This window comes from Lygodium microphyllum, chromosome 12 (genome assembly GCF_053477565.2).
Source record: "Lygodium microphyllum isolate KBCC chromosome 12, Lygodium_microphyllum_v1.1.10, whole genome shotgun sequence".
Taxonomy (NCBI): domain Eukaryota; kingdom Viridiplantae; phylum Streptophyta; class Polypodiopsida; order Schizaeales; family Lygodiaceae; genus Lygodium; species Lygodium microphyllum.
The window spans coordinates 48,745,638-48,768,119 of record NC_141146.1 but is presented as its reverse complement, the minus strand read 5'-3'; the positions used below and the strand labels follow the sequence as shown (position 1 = coordinate 48,768,119).

At 43.9% G+C, this 22,482-nt stretch overlaps 1 protein-coding gene across 2 annotated transcripts; it reads right to left on the bottom strand.

Annotated features, from left to right (window-relative positions):
• Positions 1–991: 991 nt before the first annotated feature.
• On the bottom strand, positions 992–21,888 carry LOC148027737 (uncharacterized). 2 transcript variants are annotated; one of them, XM_087689436.1, is made up of 10 exons: positions 21,653–21,888; positions 4,062–4,235; positions 3,866–3,977; positions 3,660–3,730; positions 2,991–3,572; positions 2,381–2,500; positions 2,137–2,241; positions 2,005–2,058; positions 1,638–1,709; positions 992–1,493 (listed from the first exon to the last, which is right to left on the bottom strand). In XM_087689436.1, exons 1-10 carry the CDS (start codon positions 21,671–21,673, stop codon positions 1,299–1,301), a joined length of 1,506 nt encoding a protein of 501 aa, XP_087545562.1. In that variant the 5' UTR covers positions 21,674–21,888; the 3' UTR covers positions 992–1,298. The 2 variants fall into 2 exon arrangements, with proteins under 2 accessions (XP_087545562.1, XP_087545561.1); XM_087689435.1 differs by having other exon boundaries at positions 2,381–2,533; positions 21,653–21,886.
• Between the last annotated feature and the right edge of the window lie 594 nt (positions 21,889–22,482).

The following is a 22,482-nucleotide window of genomic DNA, read 5'->3' as shown; positions in this document are numbered from 1 at the left end:
TGAAATAAACTTGTTTTGACCACAACACGATAGTGGTGGACTTGCATAACTCATCCAAATCAACCCATGTCTCTACGTCAAACTTATTGGGTTTTATGCCTACACATCTTCCATTCCTAAATATCAACTTTGGTGTATAGAAGGCAAATCAAAGAATTCTACTCTAAAAAGATGAAGCATAGCTCCTTCCAGTTTGCCATTGCATTTGTTTTCCATTGAAGAAAACATTGGTTTCTTTTGTGGAACACTAATCTAAAGTTTACATTTACACTCGTGTTTTCTTATTGGTAGCGATAGTTGATATTGTTGGTAACTTCTTTTAAGGTTAAACCAAAGGCACCTACCACACTAGTATCATTGATATCATTAAACAAATCACAAGCATCCCCAAAATATTTAAGGTGAGAAGCAAATCGCCATTGAAATGATTAATCGACTTCATTTCATTCAAAGCCTTGGTTCTACGATACCTTTGAAAACTCCTATGCCCAATTGGTGTAACTTGAGATGGACATATGTGGACCATAACCTTGGAGGTAGGGTACACATTGGCTTTATGAATTTAAGTGCAAACTTCGAGGTCAAGTTCAATGATTCTAATGGCTTTATGGCAATAGGTGATGGTGCAATAGAAAATTGGACTAATAGTACTAAAACCTGCGAGCCAAAGTACAGAAACCCCTACTCGTGAATGTATTTATGGTGCTTAGCTAGCTATCCATAATAGAAGTGGAGTGTTTACTTCGCCGAGATGAAGTGGATCCAATCAGCATTGCAGATTCAAGCTCAACTCATGACTCATGATGATGGCTGTTTGCATAGCTACCATTGTTGCCATAGCTGCACAAACACCAAGGTTGGATAGGTTGAGTAGTACTCATCAAGTGTGAGGTGCACTTCAATTGATGATTGATTAACGAGAGACAAAAGGGACTCTCCCAGCAATGGGCTTTTTTTAGATATATTCTAAGCTTACTCGAAAACACTCACCTGGAGAAACGTGCAACGTTAGAGTCCAATAAAGTAAAGCAATCATGTTCTGTTTACATGAATGGGCCCTATTTTACATACTAGGAAAATTTGGTTAGCATAGAACAAGGGTACACAAGCGTGCAGCAGTATTTTCCTTGTGTTATAAGCACTCTTTCCTGAAGGTAGGCTGCTTTAATTTTTGAAAGAATCGCCGTGTGAAGATACCGTTGTGATAACGTATGCCCAAAGGGGCGATGCTAACAGTCATGCAACTAAGCATGTAGGTGATTTGGAAGGACCCAATGAAGCATACGTAGATACATATATCATGTTCCAGATGATAGAACCTTGGGTATGCCGAAAACAGAGGAGAAGAGCCTGTTCTTCTTCAAGGACGTGTGTCGGCGTTGCTGGCACGATGATGCATCATCTAAGCTGCTGGAAAGCTCCTTTGTGGCCTCCATCGCTGATCTACCATCAACATTTGCATCTCTGAGACGAAGGACCTCACGCTGATTCTCCTGCATCGTATACACAGGGAAAACTCGATACCATAAGCAAAAGCAGAGCACATTCCATACTGAGCTATTCATCAAACATTGGCGTTGAACCCATCAAAAAACTGGCTCTCTTACTTTTGTTTATTGCCTACTACTACTACTCACTCTAGTTGCAAGCTTGGAGTTCTCTGACGCAGGCCTTTTCCTCCCCTGGGCTGTTGACAGGCCTCCATTGCTCTGTACGTTTATAAAATTAAGAGAGGAAAATTACCAAAATGCCCCTATATTTTCAAAAGAAATTGAAAAAAATGGAAAATATCTCTCGAATTTCAAATTTTACTAAAATACTTCTCGTATTTTAATTCAACTACTACATGCTCGGCGAATTGCACATCCTTTCCATTCGATCAGAATCTTCAGAAATGCCCCTCAAATTTCAAATTTCAGGGTATTTCTGATCATTGTAAAGTTTGAGGAATATTTTGCAAAATTCGGGCATTTGGGTATTTATTTTAATATTAAGCGAGTAAACCTGATTTTCTTGATCTGACTCGAGGGCCTTCGTACAGGCAAGTGAATGAGAGGCCTGTCAGAAAAGCACACCTCCTCTTAGAACGCTTTGTAAAAAAAACATTGTTTTTACGTTGTACCAATTCAAACATGCCTTGTCATCGTCCGCACGGCTGGCAACTGCGTCCAGTTCAGCTGTCAGATTCCGAGTCGCCTCAGTCTTCCCACCACATTCTCGATTATTATGCTTTTCTGGCTTCTGCCCATTAGTTCACCATTACAATCACCATTGAGGAAGGCCTTACATTTACGAAGTCCATGTATAAGTGTATGAACAATGGAAGCCCATCAAACAACAGAGCAGAGAATACACAGAGTAGCCATAGATATCAACCCACCTGTTTGATCTGGGCTTCCAAGTCAGCATACAGCATCCGCAGGTTCTGATTCTCAAGCCTTAATTCCTCCATCACCTTCCAGGCTTTCTTCAGCTCTTCTTCCTTTCTGAATGCGAAATCCTGAGAACCTTGCTGTGATTCAGCTTCTTGATTCTGTGTGATTATGATATCTCACAGTGAAATGATCATCATTCATTAAAAAAATCTCAGTTATTCACTGCAAGCCACATGCAAAATGCAAAGTTCATCGAATGATCATGATCCACAAGAAGTTTAAGACAAATTTCCACTATAAATCTACATTCTGAATGACAGCGACACCATAAGCTTCTGAGAGGGAAGGACCGCATACCTAGCTAGGTGTGGTTGGGTTGGCCAGCAGGCCCCCGCCACAAACCGCACGAGCTTCTGAAGGTGAGGGATCCAATAACTAGCTAGGAGTGGTCGGGGGTGGGCTGGCAGCCCCCCACCCGCAACCACTCCTAGCTAGGTATGCGGTCCTTCCCTCTCAGAAGCTCATAATGTTTAACAAGGAAAAACAAGGGAGAACAGCCTCTTCTCCCACATGGGAAAATGTTGAACTTATTGTGATAGCCCCCGATATTTGTACCTTGACATCTCCACCAATCCTTTGCTCTCCGGCGGGCCCATTCAGATCTGTTGGTGAGCCTTTCATTGTCACAATCTTCGAACCGTTAACATTGTGCAATTTGGCCACCTCAATTTCACTTGATTTTATACTGGCAAGCTCTCCTCTAAGTTTATGCAGCTCTTCCTCCACTGTCTGCACACTGATCTTCAGCACCGTTGCTTCAACAGTTTTCTCATCATGAGCCCTCTGCAATTCCTCAACCTTCGACTGAAGCTTCTGTATATCTTCTTCAGCTACCTTGAGTTCTTGTCCTTTCCTATTGAGACGGCTACAGTAGTCATCTTCCATCATCTTCAGCTGGTTCCAAACGAAATTCTTCTCTCTGAGAAGGGCAGATACTTCCTGTTTATGTTTGGCACTTAAAGCAGATTGCTCTTTTTTCAAACTTTTCACCTCCGAGAGGTATTTATTGGTTAATTTGTCAAGATCTTCCTGATGCAAAAGAGCTTTTTCTTTTTGTGATGAATCTTCAGAATCCACATTCGACTCAAAATTTGGCTTCTTAGAGGCAGAGTCTTCACTCATTTTAAGCAGCTTATCCTGCTCCCATGAAAGTCAGTAATGAGCAAGGTACAGACTTACACATGGAAACAATATCAAATGAAATAGGAGGATACCCGTCCATACTTTTTCTTGAAGCTGCAGACCAAGGATATGAAGCCTGGAAGACAGAAGATCTACATCATCCAGAGCTTGCTCTTTGAGTGTAACAACCCAGAAACAAAACAGGTACATATGTTAAGTTAGCCATGTAAAAAAATTAAACCTGGTGAACCACCTATCATTGAAGACGACGACCTAATCAAAGACTACCAGAGCAAGTTTGAACAGACCCAATCTTAACTTGAAGCAAAGAGCCTCTTGCTGCTGAAAACCCATTGAAACTTTCAAGGAAGCAATCTCATACTCTTGAACAACAATGTTCCTCTGCTGGTCTCTTTTCACCTACAAGATGAAACAGACCCAGTGATTGTGTGTCAGAAAAAGCCCCATTGCATCTAAACACAGCTGCTTCTTCAAGATACTTACGACACACACTGCTTCTTCAAGTTGCCTTTTATCCATGTCCCACAGATCAAGGTGTATCCTCAGCTTCTCCTTCAAGATTTCCTTCTCCATCATAAGCACCCTTGCATGTTCCAGTGCAAAAGCTCCAGTTTGCTTTGACTCTTGTAAATCTAAGACTGCCATATCCAACCATTTCTGCAAAACAAGGGAATTGTGCTCTCTTTTTTTTTTCGTAATGGAATTGTGCTCTCTCTCTCTCTCTCTCTCTCTCTCTCTCTCTCTCTCTCTCTCTCGTGAGTGAGTGAGTGAGTGAGTGAGTGTAAATTAATATTGGAATATTTACATCCAGCCTTCAGGCCAACCAAACAGAAAGGATACAAGTCTCACTTTTTTACATCAAACCATCATGTCAGCAAAGAAAAAAACACAGATACAACTAAAAGTCTATCAGAACTGTAACTCAGAAATGTCACTCAAAAAGGACAGCTGGAGTGGGGCGAACAATATCCAGCCAGGGAGCAGCAATGTCAAGAAGAACCAGATCAGCTGAGACCATAGAGGAGATCTGCCATAATACTAACCATGAACACGGGCCACATAACCATGGATACCCAATACTGAATCAAAAATGAAGGCATTCCGAGTACGCCAAACATGCCATAGGGCTGTCCATCTAAGGAAATGGAACAGGCACGAATAATCTGAATGCAAAGAAGACGAGGAAATCATATTTCCCATAATCCACGAACGAACTGATATCCGGTGCTGAGTTGCCGCAGACACCACACGGGAAACAAAACTCCAAATTTATCTAGCAACAGGGCAAGAAACAAAAAGATGAAGCATTGTTTCATCGCATGTAGTATAGAACACACAATGACCAACAGAGATCTTGCGGGCTTGCAGCACATCACCAGTTGGAAGACCCCCAATTAGTAGCCTCCACATGAACACTTTACCCTGATACAGAAGCTTACACTTCCAAAGTTGGATGAATCTTTCCTGCCACTTCTTTTTGCTATCCCGAGTATGCCATACTTTATTAGCCTTTTCCGTGACCCATCTCTTGGCCTCCACCATTTGATGATAAATTTGGTTAGCTAACCTTTTCTCAAAATCGTCAAGAATCACAAGCTTGCAATCACGCCATGGAGAGGACTGCTATAATACTGGCAACGGGGAGAACCTCAGAAGTCTGTCCTGTATAGACGACCAAATGTCATGATAACCGCAAGGTACCCGAAGTGCTGACAGATATGCCAAAAAGAATAAAGACGAGCCTGTCCAAGAATGACACCATGAAGGACTGTCTACAACCCCAAACGAGCCATCCAATTAAACTTATCTCTGTGCAAATTTTTGTAAGGCCAATCCAACAACCTGGAAGTAGCCAGCACTTCTCCTTGCAACGAATTCTCCTCCTTGCAAGAATCAGGAGGGAGCAAAACTATAAAGCATAACATCGCCTGCCAAGAGGCAATCAAATGGGAAAGGAGAAAAGACTATGAGACCTTTACAAGTCTTGTGGAATTAAGCACACGCCACCAAGAAGCATGAATAACCGTGCTGCCATGAGAGGTTCCAACCTTTTCTATGAAAAAGTTTGTGATATCTGACCAAGTATGACTCTCTATACATAATGCCTGCAAAAGTGCTAGCCTCACGACTGCCATATGCAAGTTAGTATCCAACAAAGCTGCTCCCCCCATCCTTTTAGGAGTAGTAATATGCTGCCACGAAATCCACACCTACCCCAAGCAATTCCCTTTCTTTTTCCACAACATGAATCGAATAGGTTGAACCAATTCCAGAAGAGACTTCTTGGTCCAAGGAAGCAGAGGCAAGAAATACGAAATCATGCTGATCATGATGCATTGAGCAACCTTAAGTCGCACACGATGAGGCCACCCTTGAGACTTCCAATATATGAACCCATCATGAATACAGGATGACATCCAACCTAGCAATGTACGGGGAGCTACATCCACACCAATAGAATAGCCCAAATGTCTAGTTATGTTTCCCCTAGAAATCACAATACCATGCCAGCCCAGACCTGCAAATCATTCTCCGTGCAAGAAAGCAGTGTAGATTTCTGAGTGTTAATATGAAGTCCCGATACGATAGCAAAAATATTCCATGCAACCATTGCTCGATGCTGAGAGGGCAGCCTTGTCGAAGAGATCAAGACAAGGCAATTTCATCCGTAATCCCTCCATTAAGTGCAATGATGCGGGCAACAGCACCCTAATTAATATATCCACAAAAGAGATCATATGAGGCCCAAATCCCATGGTGGTCATTAATTGCCGCAAAAAAGACCAACTAACATGATCAAATGCCTCTTCAATATCAAGCTGAAGTATAACCACCTACTAAGCTAAAGCTTTAGCATAGTCGATTCCTAGTTGAACATTCAAAAATTTGTGCATTATATTCTGGCCCTTAATGAAATCGTATTGACGTGGATGAATCAACTATGGAAATATTTTCTGCAACCTATTGGCAATGATTTTAGAAAATATTTTATATAAAGAACCCATAACAGAGATGGGTCTCCATTGTTTCAAGGAGGATGGAGATGGAACCTTGGGCAATAACCGAATGACGACAATCTTCCAATCTGAAGGCATCTCACCAGAATTCCACACTTGCTGACACAGACATGATAATGGGTCCTTAAGTTGCTCCACATGGGCCGAAAATAGTTCATTAGGAAGCCCATCCTAGCCAAGGCTTTTCCTTCGAGGCAAATGAGATAGTACCTCTTCCGCTTCGTCCTCCGAAGTATCAGCCTCCATCAAATCAACCCATTTTGGCTTAACCTGGTTAACAACCAAATTGCAAATATATCTACAAGCAGAAAGAACCGCATTTGAAAGAGTCTCATATGGGCCCACCGTCGATTTATAAAAGTCAACGCACATCTGAATGATGGAAGTAGGTTCAATCACCATAACACCTTGCTCATCCATCAAGCGCACAATATTTTCACGAGCATATTTTTTATGCAATCGAGCAAAAAATTTATGGGATTGACGGTTATTGTCGTGTAAAGCTTCTACTCTGGCCAGCAATTTATATTTAGTATATTCCACTTCCTATAAAGATTGAACTCTGCCTTTCAACCATTCAATGCATGTAAGCAAGTCATCATTGGAGTCCCCAACTGACACAAAGACAACGAGTGGGTCAACAATGCTTGCGCATGCTGCAATTTAGTGCGTAAAGAGGAAGCATGCTGAATACCATACTGTCGGGATAACTGTCAGAAGTGGTGCAGCAATGGAAGCGTAAAGAATATGCTGAAATAAATGCTGAAACACAAGACAGAAGAAAGAATGAATGAATGAACACAGTAGACAAATGAGAACTCAGATGTATGCTCGGGAAATGGAATCCATATCGAACACGAGACAGCAGCATACAACGGTGAGTCACTGGCTGCGTGGGCTCCTCAGCACCGGCTCCTCTCTCCCAGAAGGATCTCCACTGATGGCTGAAGTACCGAAGACTGTGGAGGAGGAGCCCAATAAATAGCCACAAAAGTGGGGAGCATAAAATGCAGGTCGGCCAGCATTTAATGCTGGTCGGCCAGCAACAAATGCTAAAAAATACATCATAAATGGCCACAAAAATGTGCCATAAAATACTGCATAAAATGCCCAGCCTCTAACACAGACTCGCACCATGAGCTGACTAATATCTGCTAACACCCTCTCTCAGATCATGTGTGATCGGATACAATGAAATAGTACAATGATGGAGAATCATAAACTACACAACAAAGTAACACCAGAAGGACCATGGATGTCCAAGCGGTGAGTGGCCAGCCCACCACCAAGAAGCCTCGGAGAGTATCTGATGTCGATGTCGATCGTACCAACAACACCTGAAAATAGAGAAGAATCATAGCAGCTCTCTGTGTAATGTCACCTATGTCACTCAGGACATACAAAGCCAATCTGCCAAACATGTCTCTGAACATGTGACCATGGATTCCCCGCCTTTGGCCAAACCACCAAAGTGTCCCCTCATGTGAGCTCCAGACGAAAGCCTCTCGCTCTGGGTCAAGAAGAACAGCTCATCATGAACCCAGAAATCAACACCAGTCTCTAGGATTTCACTGCCAGATACCGTCGATGCGTCAGGGACGTCCCTCTCTGGAACCTGTGCACCTGTATCAAAATATAGATGAGGCACTGCAGCCCCACTAACACCCGCTCACACTCCCTCTCTGGCACCGAGGAGTCGTGAGGGATGACCGCATCACCACCACTAGAAAGCAGCCGAGGAAGGGGCCACCAAGCCCTTCCCGCAATCCGAAGAAGAGGATCCCTTCCGCGCCTTGGACTTCTCCTTGGTCGGAGGATCGGAGTCGGAGTCTGATGAAGGAGAGGACTCATCGGTAGAGTCAGCATCCCGCTTCGTCTTCTGCTCCTTCTTCCTGGAAGCCGCTAACTTCTTGCAGTCCTTCCGCAAATGTCCCTTCTTGCCACAGTGGTAACACTGGGCCTTCGACTTCTTCTTCCCGTCACCCCTCTCTAAAGCTACATAAGCCTCACCTCCATAATGTGCCGGAAGCCGCCCCTGTAACCTCAAGGATGCCTCATGCTCAAGAAGCATCGAGGTCATATGTGTAAAACTGACAGGAGACGATGATGTCTGCGCCCGCAAAGCATTGGCCACTCCATCAAACTCCGGGGGGAGCTTGTAGAGGACCGTCCCGACAAGATGCACCTCTGGAAGAGCAGATTGCATGTGCCGAAGCTGGTCCTGTACCTGCGTAACACGAAGAAGAAAAGACTGAATAGTATCTTTCGGCTCAAACTTCATCTGCTGGAGCTGGCCATAAAGTGTGACGGCCCGCATGGTGGAAGGTGCCTCGTACATCTGCTGCAACTTCTGCCATACTTCAGGAGATGTCCTACAAGAGGTAACCGCCGGTAAGACTGCTTTAGAAATACACCGAAGCAACGCCGAGTAAGCACGGGCATCGTCCGAATCCCATGTGAGCACCGCTTCCTCATGGTTGTCCTCATCAAAGTCTTCAGGAAGAGGAAAATGACGGAGAGGTCGAGCAAGAGCTCCACAGACGATGTACCATAGCTGCTTCTGCACAAACCAAGCTTTCATGACAGCACTCCATGTGAGGTAATCAGGTCCATGTAACTTATCTTCACTTGAGGTGCACGGAGGGGCCATCTGGAGGAGGTAGAAAAGAGAAGTAGAAGAAAAGAAGGTCGTTTGGAGAGTGAGCACAGCCAAAACGCAACCAAAAACACCAAAAATAGTGAGTTCACATGCAATATAACCCAAAGGCTGACCAAAATAAGCCAAAAGCTGCTGCACAAAGTGAAAAAATCAGTCAAAAACTGCCAAAAACAGCAAAAACGGCCTGAATAATCAGAAAAACAGACAAAAATAATGCTGTAAACAGCAAAACGCAAGCTGCAAACTGAAGAAACAGGGGCTAAAGACTGTTGCCAGCAGTTGGATGAAAGAAACACGGGCAGCAAAGAGTGGAACAGCAGTAAACGCAAATCTGTCCAGAAAAACGCAAAACGCAAATGCTGAAACACTGTCGCCAGCAGCAAATCAGCAGTCGCCAGCAGGAAGGACAGCTGGCTGATCAGCAAGAAGGGTGTAATTCCTGAAATCAGCAAGAAAACACAGCACAAATAGGTTGCAGCCTGAAATCTGATACCATGTCAGAAGTGGTGCAGCAATGGAAGCGTAAAGAATATGCTGAAATAAATGCTGAAACACAAGACAGAAGAAAGAAAGAAAGAATGAACACAGTAGACAGATGAGAACTCAGATGTATGCTCGGGAAATGGAATCCATATCGAACACGAGACAGCAGCATACAACGGTGAGTCACTGGCTGCGTGGGCTCCTCAGCACCGGCTCCTCTCTCCCAGAAGGATCTCCACTGATGGCTGAAGTACCGAAGACTGTGGAGGAGGAGCCCAATAAATAGCCACAAAAGTGGGGAGCATAAAATGCAGGTCGGCCAGCATTTAATGCTGGTCGGCCAGCAACAAATGCTAAAAAATACATCATAAATGGCCACAAAAATGTGCCATAAAATACTGCATAAAATGCCCAGCCTCTAACACAGACTCACACCATGAGCTGACTAATATCTGCTAACAATAACAATCGAGCATTATTCCTAAATATAGCCCAAGCTTGCATCCCTTCAATGAGGACCCTGGAGCTAAAAGAAGTAATCAGCAGCTGAATATATTCCAAAAACTGATTTTTTAGCAGAAATGACTGATTGAAACGAAGAGGCAAGTGGGCAAGGAGGGCCTTAAAGGCATGGACAGGTCTGTGATTCAGCTCCAAGACCAAAGGATAGTGATCTGACAAAACATGATGCCTCTCCACCCACATATCAATAACCTCAAGAAGAAAAGTATCACTCTAGCAAATATAGATCCGATCCGGTCGGGCCCAAGTATTTGGATGCTAAAGAGAGCGATAAGTATATCATGCCTGAGAAGGATGCAACCAAGACCACGTCCTGTTTCAAGGATATAGCTGCCAGAGCATCCCACGCCTGTCGTTCAAGACCATCCATGACCAAGTGCTATGAAGTTGCCTAATCCATAGATACACATGCATTGAAGTCACCCATAACAAAGCCTGGACGAGCCATGGCCAGGCATTGCAAATCATCCCAAAGTTGACAACATTCTCAAGCAATAGGAGGAGCATACACCCCCACTAGCCACAAAACCTCTCCCTCATATAGGATTTCCAGAATCATAAATCTACCGCGAGGGTCCTGAGAAACCAAAGATGGTTGCAAGGATGATTTGACGGCCAACATAACTCCAAATTTAAGTGGAATGCGTCCACTAAAAAAAACCGAATAATCCTTGTATACATAGGTAGATCCTACCAAAGCATGTTGTTTATGCTCCACGACACAAAAAACATCCCAATTTCCAATTAACATTGTTTTCCACAACCAATGCTACTTATTGCCCGAAGAAACACCTTTCACATTCCATAAAGCAATTTTCATGATAGCACAAAGAAAGAAAACTACTAAATCACCCCTTTCCCTTTCCCTTTTTCTTTCACATCAACAACTTTAGCTACCTGAAATTTTTCCATTTCACTTCAAATCACATCTACCAAATCTGCTCTCTACAAGCTAGCAATTGAATCACGGGAAGGAAACTGCTGTTGCTAAGAACGGTAAAGATTACGAAGAGGCACAAGCCTTCCTTGCAAATCAAAGCGCAAAGCAGAATCAAAAGCCCTTTTATCCTCCGCATCGATTGCAAGAGAACGCGAGGGTTGAGGTTTCATGTAGAAACCCCTACCTCTACGTTGAAAAGTTTGAGTGATAGGCAAGGGGGGTGGGTGGGCGGGAGACAAATGAGGCTCCCGTCTGGCATTGCGTCTAACCACAGTGACCCAAGAATTATCCTGCTGAGGCAAATTCCAACCAATGGAAATCGATGCATGCTCTATACCAGTTTGAGACACGTTCTTCTTTCCATCATCATCTCCATGTTGGACAAGCGGCTCATGATCCACTTCTAGCTATTGTACCATTTGTTGGGGATGATACTCATGCATATCCGTGTCAAGAACCATTAAACTCTGCAAAACATCTGGGCTTCTATCACATTCAGAAATGAAATGGCCCAATTGGCCACATCTGAAACAGTGACTAGCAAATGTTCCCCATTTCAGCTTGTAAACCAACGTTTGCAATCTCGAAACCTCAAACCGAGACTTTAGTCGGGCGAGGTTTCCATGTATCCCAAAGCATGCAGACCCTATTCCTGTTGCAGGAGGCCAACCGAGGCTCCACCAATACTTCACCAAAAGTTCTCAACACCAAAGGTAGAAGTCTCCAAAGATGCACAAGAAAATCAACCACCTCAACCCAAATAGGACATGCCTGCCGAAATACTTCCTTAAATTCCGCCATAGGTCTCCAAGGGACCATATGTACTAATTGACCATCCATAAACAAAGGGATACGTCGCATAATAAAAGCATGAACTTCAAGGGAGTGAAAAAGGACTTCGAAAAACCCCTTCGGCCCATCATAAATTTCTTCAACAAGTGGGCCCTGCACTTGTGCTGAAGCATCAACTTGACCCATCTCAGCACTGACAAACATAGATTGCAACCACGCACGAATTCTAGTGATCAAAGGCATCCTTCCCATGAAGTAGAAGATGGCTGCTCTCTCATGGAAAGTAGCAATCTGTTGTAAAACCAAATATGTACCCATGACAACTACCACATGTTCCCCTACTAGTAAAGAACTTGCTTTGCCCTCATTGGCTTGAGCATAATCCGACCTTAGATTATTAGCAATAGCCAGCATAAACTGAAAAGGCCCCTCAAGCTAAGAGCATTTGAAGCATGAACATTTCACTGAGGCAAATCCTAAACACACAAGTCCAGTTCATCAACCGACATTTTATCATTTAACTCCAGCAATATCTCCATAACCAGTCCTCTCTCTCTCTCTCTCTCTCTCTCTCTCTCTCTCTCTCTCTTTCGTGAAGATAATTGAATTAAGTAGAAAATATATATATCAAACCATCAGGTCAACATTCTCACAAAATGTCTTGCATTCTGTTACATCAGACCATCACGTCATCAAAGAAAGTGACGAAAGACTATCAAGACTTTAGCACAAAGAGAAAATCACACAACTGGAGTAGAGCGAACAATAGCCAACCAGGGGGTAGCAATGTCAGGAAGAACCAAGTCAACTAATATCATAGAAGAAATCTGCCATAGCGCTAAAACCTTGAACACGGGCCACATGACCATGGATGCCCGAGACCAAATCAAAAATAAAGGCATTCCGAGTACGCCAAATATGCCACAAGGCAGTCCATCTAAGAAAAATTGGAAAAGGCAGGAATAAGTAGAATGCAAAGAAGGCACGGAGGGCAGCTTTCCCATAATCCATGAATAGGTTGTTATTCGGAGCTGAGTCGCCGAGGGCCACAGGCGAGAATCTCTCTCTCTCTCTCTCTCTCTCTCTCTCTCTCTCTCTCTCTCTCTCTCTCTCTCTCTCTCTCTCTCTCTCTCTACACACACACACACACACACACACATTAATGTATGGAAATATTTACATCAGGCCTTCAGGCCAACCAAACAAAAAGAAAAACAACAATAATGAAGCCATCAGGCTATAAGAACAACCATTCTACATGAGTACCACTAAGAGATCACACCGAAAGGATAGCAAGAGTAGAGCGAACAATAGCTAGCCAAGGCGCAGCAATATCAGAAAGAACCAGGTCAGCTGATATCATAGAAGAGATCTGCCATAGCACTAAACCACGAACACGGGCCACATAACCATGGATGCCCGATACCGAATCAAAAATAAAGGCATTACGAGTGCGCCAAATATGCCATAGGGCTGTCCACCTAAGGAAATGAAAAAGGCAGGAATAATCTAAAGGCAAAGACGACATAGAAGGCATGTTTCCCATAATCCACGAACAAGGAAGCATCCGTTGTTGAGTCGCTGAAGGCCACATGTGGGAAATAAAACTCCAAATTTGTCGAGCAACAAGGCAAGAGACAAAGAGATGAAGCAATGTCTCATCACATGTAGTGCAGAAAACACAACGACCAGCACAAATCTTTCGGACACACAGCACATCCCCAGTTGGAAGACCCCCAATGAGTAGCCTCCACATGAACACTTTACCCTAATATGGAACCTTAGATTTCCAAAGTTGTATAAATCTTTTCTGCCATTTCTTTTTACTATCCCGAATATGCCATAGTTTATTAACCTTCCTAGACCCATTTCTTGGCCTCCACCACCTAATGATATATCTAATTAGCTGACCTCTTCTCGAAATCATCACAAAGCACAAACATCCAGTCACACCATGGTTGCAATGGCTATCATGCAGGCAAGGGAGTGAACCTCTGAAGTCTGTACTGTATGGATCACCAAATGTCACTATATCCCCACGGAACCCGGAAGTGCTGACGAATACGCCTGAAAGAATAAAGACGGAGCTGCCCACGAGTAACACCATCAACGATAGTCTACAACCCCAAACGATCCATCCGATTAAACTTATATCTCTGCAAATTTATCCGACCAGTCCAACAACCTAGAGGAGGCCAATACTTCTGCTTACAGCAAATTCACCTCCTCATGACTATCAGGAGGGTGCCAAACTGCAAAATGTAACATCTCTTGCCAGGATGCAATCAAATAAGAAAGGAGAAAAGACTGAGAGACCTTAATAGGCCTCAAGGAATTGAGCACATGCCACCATGGTATAACCGTGTTACCATGAGATATGCCAATCTTTTCTATGAAAAATTTAGGAATATCTAACCAAGGATGACTCTGTACACATAGGGCCTACAAAAGGGTTAGCCTCAAAGCAGCCATATGCAAGTTAACATCTAGCAAAGCTACACCCCCCATCCTTTTCGGAGTAGTGGCATGCTATCACGAAATCCACATTTGTCCCAAACGATTGCCTTTCTTTTTCCACAACATGAATCTGATAGGCTGGACCAATTCTGAAAGGGACTTCTTAGTCCAAGGAAGCAATGGCAAAAAAAACGAAATCATGTTGATCATAATACATTGAGCAACTTTAAGTCAGACATGTAGAGGCCAGCCTTGAGATTTCCATTACATAAACCTATCAAGAATCTAGGAGACCATCCAATCTAGCAAGGCACGAGGGGCTACATCCACACCAATAGGATATCCTAAGTGTCTGGTTATATTTTCTTTTGACATCACAATACCATGCCAGCCCAATGCTTGTAGATCATTCTCCGTACACGAGAGAAGAGTAGATTTCTGAGTATTAATATGGAGACCCGATGCCAAAGCGAAAAGATTCCACACCATCATTGCCCGATTAACATTAGTGCGATCTGCCTTAAGAAATATAAAAGAATCGTCTACCAAAGATTGACCCACAAGTTGGATACCAAAGGGAAGAGACAAACCAACTATCTCACTTGGATTAGCCAACTTATCTAGCATCGGATGAGTGACTAAAGCAAACAGCAAAGGGCTGAGAGGGCAACCTTGCCGAAGAGACCGGGATAAGGCAATTTCCTCCGTTATCCCTCCATTAAGTGCAATACGAGCCACAGCACGCTGACTAATGGTATCTACCAAAGAAATCATGCGAGAACCGAATCCCATTGTAGACATTAATTGTCACAAAAAAGACCAGCTAACATGATCAAAAGCCTTCTCAATATCAAGCTGAAGCATAACCACCTGCTGGCCTGAAGCTTTGGCATAGTCAATTCCCAATTGAACATTCAAGATGTTGTGCATTATATTCCAACCTTTAATGAAGCCATATTGACGTGGATGAACCAGATGCGGAAATACCTATCAGAAGTGGTACAGCAATGGAAGCATAAACACATGCTAAAATAAACTGCTGAAACATAAGACAATAGAAAGAATGAAGAAATGAAGATGAGAACTCAGATGTATGCTCGGGAAACGGAATCCATATCAAACACAAGATAAGCAGCATACGACAGTGAGTCACTGGCTATGTGGACACCCTGGCACCGGCTCTTCTCTCCCCTGAAGAATCCACAAGTAATGGCTGAAGTACATATAGAGGAGGAGGAGGAGCCCAGCAATAAATAGGCATAAAATGGGGGAAGCAATAAATGCAATCGGCTAGCATTAAATGCTGATTGGCCAACATTAAATGCTCCCCATCCCTAAAAAACACGCCAGAAAATGCCATATAAATACTACATAAAATGCCATAGCCTCTGCAACACAAACTCACAACTAAGTTGACTAATTTGCTAACACCCTCTCTCAAATCAGAGGTGATCTGATACAATACAATAGTACAATGATGGGGAATCATAAACAAGACAACATAGAACCACCAAAAGAACCATGGATATCCAAGCAGGGAGTGGCCAGCCCACCAGCAAGATGCCTCGGAGAGTATTTGATGTCATTGTCGATCATAACAGCACCACCTGAAAATAGAGAAGAATCATAGCAGCTCTCTGTGTTATGTCACCTATGTCACTCAGGACTGACAAGACTAATCTGTCAACCATATCTTTGAACATGTGACCATGGAATCTCCACCTTCGGCCAAAACTGCCAAAGTGTCCCCTCATCTGAGCTCTAGACGAAAGCCTCCCGCTCTCTATCAAGAAGAGAACAATCCATCATGAACCCAGATGTCAAATCCATACTCTAGGATTTCACTGCCAGACAACGACGATGCGTCACGAACATCCCTCTCTGGATCCTGTGCATCTATAGAAAAATATAGATGAGGCACGCTTACCCCACCACCACACCCTCTCACACTCCCTCTGGCACCGAAGAGTCGTGAGGAATGTCATCATGCCATCACTAGAAAGTAGCAGAGGAAGGGGCCATCAAGCCCTTCCATGATCCGAAGAAGTTGATCCCTTCTACGTCTTGGACTTCGCCGTGGCCAGGGGATCAAAGTCGGAATCAGGGGCTGATGATGACTCTTTGGAGGAGTCCACATCCCACTTTGTCTTTTGCTCCTTTTTCTTCCTAAAAGGCGTAAATAACCTTTCTTGCCACAATGGTAACACTCGGCCTTCGACTTCTCCTTCGTCGAATCCCTCTCTGAAACTGCAAGAGCCTCACCTGAACCTCCATAATGCGACGGAAGCCTCCCCTATAGTCGCAAAGTAGCCTCATGCTCAAGTAGCATGGAGGACATATGAAGAAAACCGACAGGAGTGGTAGATGTCTGTGCCCGTAAGGCATTCGCCACGCCATCAAACTCCCGAGGAAGCTTGTAGAGTACCGTACCAACAAGATGTGCCTCTGAGAGACAAGACTGCATAGTGTGAAGCTGGTCCTTGAGTTGGGCAACTCGAAGTAGGAATGATTGGATCATCTCCTTGAGTTCAAACTTCACTTACTGGAGCTGGCCATAGAGAATAACAGCCCTCATGGTGGAAAAAGCCTCGTACATCAACTGTAACTTCGACCATACGTCTGAAGGTATCGTACAGGAGGTAACCACCGGTAGGACTTCTTTGGAAATACACCAAAGTAATGCCGAATAAGAATGGGTATCATCCGAATCCCATGTAAACACTGCCTCCTCATGGTTGTCTTCATCAAAATCAGATGGAACAAGAGAAGGTTGTCGAGGACGTGCCATAGCTCCGCCAGCCACATTCCATAACTGCTTCTGAATAAACCAAGCCTTCATCACTGCACTCCACGTGTAATAATCAGGTCCATGGAGCTTGTCATCAATGGATGTGCATGGAGAAGCCATCTGGAGAGGATTTAGAAAAGAAGTAGAGAAAAGAAGGAATTGGGAGAGGGAACACAGCCAAACCACGAGCATAGACTGCAAAAAGCAAGAGTTCACATACAATATAACCCAAAGTCTGATCAAAATAAGCCAAAATCTGTTGCACAAAGTCAAAAAATCAGTTCAAATCTACCAAAAACAGTAAAAACGGCCTGTTTTGCCAGTCGCCCAACCCAAAATAGTGCTGAAAACAGCAGAAAACAGGCTGCACACTGCATAAACAGGTGTAGGGAACTATCGCCAACAGCCTGATGATGAAAACACAGGCAGTAGGAGATGTTGGACACGCAGATGATGCAGATGCTAATCAAAACGCAGAGTATGGAAGCCAAAAACTGGTCGCAATCAGGTTGACAGCAGTCGCCAGGGCAGCAAAGAGTTAAATCAGTCCTGAAATCAGCAATAAAACACAGCACAAGGTGTGCACAACCTGAAATCTGATACCATGTCAGAAGTGGTGCAGCAATGGAAGCATAAACAACATGCTGAAATAAACTATTGAAACACAAGACAAGAGAAAGAATGAATGAATGAACACAAATACAGATGAGAACTCAGATGTATGCTCGGGAAACGGAATCCATATCGAACACAAGACAGCAACATACAACAGTGAGTTACTGGCTGTGTGGGCACCCTCACACCGGCTCCTCTCTCCCCTAAAGAATCCACAAGTGATGGTTGAAGTACATACAGAGGAGGAGGAGGCCAACAGTAAATAGGCATAAAATGGGGGGAGCAATAAATACAATCGACCAGCATTTAATGCTGGTCAGCTAGCATTAAATGCTCTCCAACCCTTACAAACACGCCAGAAAATGCCATATAAATACTACATAAAATGTTGCATAAAATGCCACAGCCTCTACAACACAGACTCACAATTGAGCTGACTAATTTGCTAACAATACCTTCTACAATCTATTGGCAATGATCTTGGAAAAGATTTTATGTAAAGAACCCATAACTAAAATAGGTCTCCATTGTTCCAAAAACGTTGGAGAGGGAACCTTGGGATAACCTAATGACAACAATCTTTCAATCCAAGGGCATTGTTCCAAAATTCCACACTTGCTGACATAGGTGAGTTAATGAGTCCTTAAGCTACTCCACATGGGCTGAAAACAGCTCATTAGACAGCCCATCCCAGCCAGGACTTTTCCTTTGAGGCAAGTGGGATAGTACTTCTTCCACTTCATCTTCTGAAATATCAGCCTCCATTAAATCCACCCAATCGGGTTTGACCCGATTACTAACCAACCCGCAAATATATCTGAGAGCAAAATGAACAGCATCTGAAAGAAACTCTTGCAGACCCAATAAGGATCTATAAAATTCAACGCTCATCCGAATGATGGAAGTATGATCGGTCACCATAACACCTTGTCCATCCATTAAACGCACTATATTTTCCCGGGCATATTTATTTCTGGTGTAAAGCTTCAGCCCTGGCCAGCAATTTGTATTTTGCATATTCCTCTTCCTGAAGAGATTGAACCCTACCTTTCAAGCATTCGATGCATGTGAGCAAGTCATCATTGTAATCTTCTGCCTGACATAGTAACAATGAATGAGCCAATAAAGATTAAGCGTGCTGCAATTCAACTCGTAAAGAGAAAGCATGTTGAATACCATATTATCTGAAAAATGCTCAAGCATTGTCCATAAAAACCCTCCATGCATCCATCCCTCCAAATAAGGCCCTCAAGCTAAAAGAAGCGATCAATTGCTTAACACCATCCGAAATTTGATTTTGTTGCAGAAAAGATTGGTTAAAACGAAGAGGTAACCGAGCAAGGAGAGCCTTAAAAGCATTAACTGATCTGTGACTCATTTCTAAGACTAAAGGGTAATGATCCGACAAGACATGTTGTCTTTCCACCCACATGTCAATGATTGCAGGAAGAAAAGAGTCAGATTGGCAAATGTAGATCCTATCCAATGTGGCCCAGGTATTTGGATGCTAAAAAGAATGTTAAGTATATCCTGATTGTGAAGGATACATCCAGGACCACATGTCATGCTTTAAATACCCAACTGCAAGGGCATCCCAAGCCTCTCTCTCAAGGGCATCCATGACTGAGTGCGGAGAAGTCGCTTGATCCCCAAAAACACATGCATTAAAATCACCCATGACGAAGCCTTGACAAGCCATGGCAAGGCAGTGCAAGTCATCCCAAAGTTGGCGACATTCCCTTGGAGTAGAAGGTGCATATACACCCACCAGCCACAAAACCTCCCCCTCATAAAGTATTTCCAAAATCAAAAATCGGCCGCAAGCGTCCTGAGAAACCAACGATGGTTGCAGGAGCGATTTGACAACCAACGTTACCCCCAATTAATGTGGAGCTCGACCACTAAAAAAGACTGCACAATCCTTGTAAACATAAGAAGAGCCAACCAAAGCGTATTGTTTATGCTCCACAGCACAAAAGACATCCCAATTTCCAACTAACACAACTTTCCACAACCGATATTGCTTACTGTGCGAAAATTTACCTTTTACATTCCACAAGGCAATTCGCATCACAAATGAGACAAACTATTAAGCCACCTATTCCCCTCTCCCTTTCACATCAATGGCTTGAACTGCCTAGAATCTCTCCATTTCACTTCGAATTATATCTACAAGATCTGTCCTCTGTAAACCAGCAATCAAAGCACGAGAAGGAAACTGTTTTATCATCCACTGCCAATGTACGGGAAGATTAAGATTTCATATAAAACTCCTTGCCTCTGCGTTGAAAGGTTTGAGTGATAGGATGAGGCGGTGGATGGGCAAAAGTGGAATAAGAATCCTATCTGGTCTTACATCTACCCACAATGACCCAAGAATCCTCCTGAGGAGACAAATTCCGCCCCCAACCGCAAGCGACACACGCTCCACACCAACTTGAAAAACATCCTTTGTCCCGTCATCTCAACCATGTTGGGAAAGCTGCTCAAGATCCGCTTCTGGCTGCTGAAACATCTGCTGAGGATGGTGGCCTTGCATAACCATGTCAAGATCCATGGAGCACTGTAGTACCTCAAGCTTTTTGTCGCATTCAAAAATGAAATGGCCCAATTGGCTACATCTAAAGCAGTGTCCAGCAAAAGTACCCCATTTCAATTCATACACCAAGGTTTGCAACCCTGTAACCTCAAGGCAGATTTTGGTCGGGTGAGGTTTCCCTATATCCCAAAGAATACATGCTCTATTCCTATTGTGAGAAGCCAGCCGAGGTTCCACCAAAATCTCACCGAGGGTTCTCAAAACCAAAGGGAGGAGTCTCCAAAGATGTGAAGGAAAATCAACCACCTCCACCCAAATTGGACATGCCTACCTAAGCACCTCCTGAAACTCGGCCACAGGCCACCAAGGGACCATATGAACTAGCTGTCCGTCCATAAATAAAGAAATGTGTTGCATAACAAGAGCCCGCACGTCCGAGAAACAAAAGAGAACCTCAAAGAACCCCCTCGGGTCCATCGTAAATCTCTTCAACAAGAGGAGCCTGCATATGCCCAGAAACATCATTATGGCATTGTTCAACACTAACTAGTATGGACTACAGCCAAGCACGAATTTTGGTGATCAAGGGAGTCCTTCCAATAAAGTAAAAGATGGCTGCCCTCTCATGGGAAGCAGCGATCTGTTGTAAAACCATGTTCGTTCCCATGACTACAACCACATGATCTCCATCCTGTAAGGAGTTAGCTTTTCCCTCATTAGCAAGTACATAGTCCGACATAAAATGATTGGCAGAGGCCAGCATGAACTGAAGAGGCCCATCAGTCTCTGAGCAAGAAACATTGACATCTAGCTGAGGCAAATTTTGGGTTTTGTGTGGGGGTGCAACGCGCTTAAGACCGGTTCTTCAACCAACATCCTACCACATTTTCCCATCCCATCCCCATCCCCATCCATCAACTGCCCACTGTCTCCAGCTGACGAAACCCCATCCAAACCCTCCAAATCTTGGTCATTCCCTTGACCTGTATGCTGATCGAGAAAGGCCATGTCAATACCATTTGATTCCTGCAAATTCTCCATAGTAGCACCAGTTGCTGATCACAGACGTCTTACTAAACCCTGTTACAGATCAGGCAAACCACAGGCCTGCTCGATCTTCACCTTCCCACTCTCTGTGTCTGACGTCAGATGCCTCGAGAATGCAGGAGGATAATGTGCAAGTCGTCCAGTAGCAGGTCGTGTGAAGCAGGCAGGGAGGCGTAACCCTCTGTAGAAGTGAAAGGAGGAAGACTCAGACGCACCTGATTTATGACTGCTGCCATTGCCGCCGAATGGGACTCTCACACGCACACAAGTCTGCAAAAGATGAGCAGACGGGAGGCAGGGTAGGGCGCAGCAGCTGGCGTGTAGGTCAGAATCGTCAGGCTGGTTGGCGACCAGGGCAGCCGAACCCCTCGACTACTCTCTCTCTCTCTCTCTCTCTCTCTCTCTCTCTCTCTCATGTTTTGTATGGACCCATATTGCTCTTTGGATGAAATCAAAACAAGGTTTGGAGAAGTTTTTCATGCATCAGCAGCACGTGCCTTGTGGCTTCTCCACCCGCCCACAAAGTACTGCTCCACAAAACAATTTGTATGATGATGAGTGTCGTGAGACACACACAAAGTTAAAGCACAAGATAGCTACCAAAGACACTACACAAAGGCAAGCTCAATTGATCTTTTGACACTAGTATGCCGAAAGAAACGAGCACCTTTGATTACACTAGAGGCAAAGATATACCGATTGCTTTCGGGGAGAGATAGCGAGAGGGCATGGGAGATATTTTAAGAAAGGCAACCAAGCACCCCAATCACAACACTAGAGGCATGGTACAGGTATGTAGAGAACCTTTATGATTTAGAAGGTCGGTCCCCCTTTGTCCCCCCCGCAAGGGCCCCATCCATTTTGCAATGCATACTTAACTACAAGGATGGTGATAGACACAATTCTTAGATTTCAAATGGAAAGGAACAAGATCATAATGGCTTGTTGGGGAACATTTTATACATGCATGTGAAGTTCTTGCTCCCTTGTTGATGCACATTCTCAATTGAGCCATGTGTGAGGGCTTTCCGACAAGTTGGATAAA

Bases quoted from the DNA above. Each gene is read 5' to 3' on its own strand.
- LOC148027737 (XM_087689435.1), bottom strand. From the start codon at position 21,673: ATGGCAGCAGTCATAAATCAG. The intron at 3,978-4,061 runs GTAAGTATCTTG...TTCATCTTGTAG, and splicing joins TTGAAGAAGCAGTGTGTGTC to GTGAAAAGAGACCAGCAGAG. The intron at 2,242-2,380 runs GTGGGTTGATAT...ACTAATGGGCAG, and splicing joins TGGAAGCCCAGATCAAACAG to AAGCCAGAAAAGCATAATAA.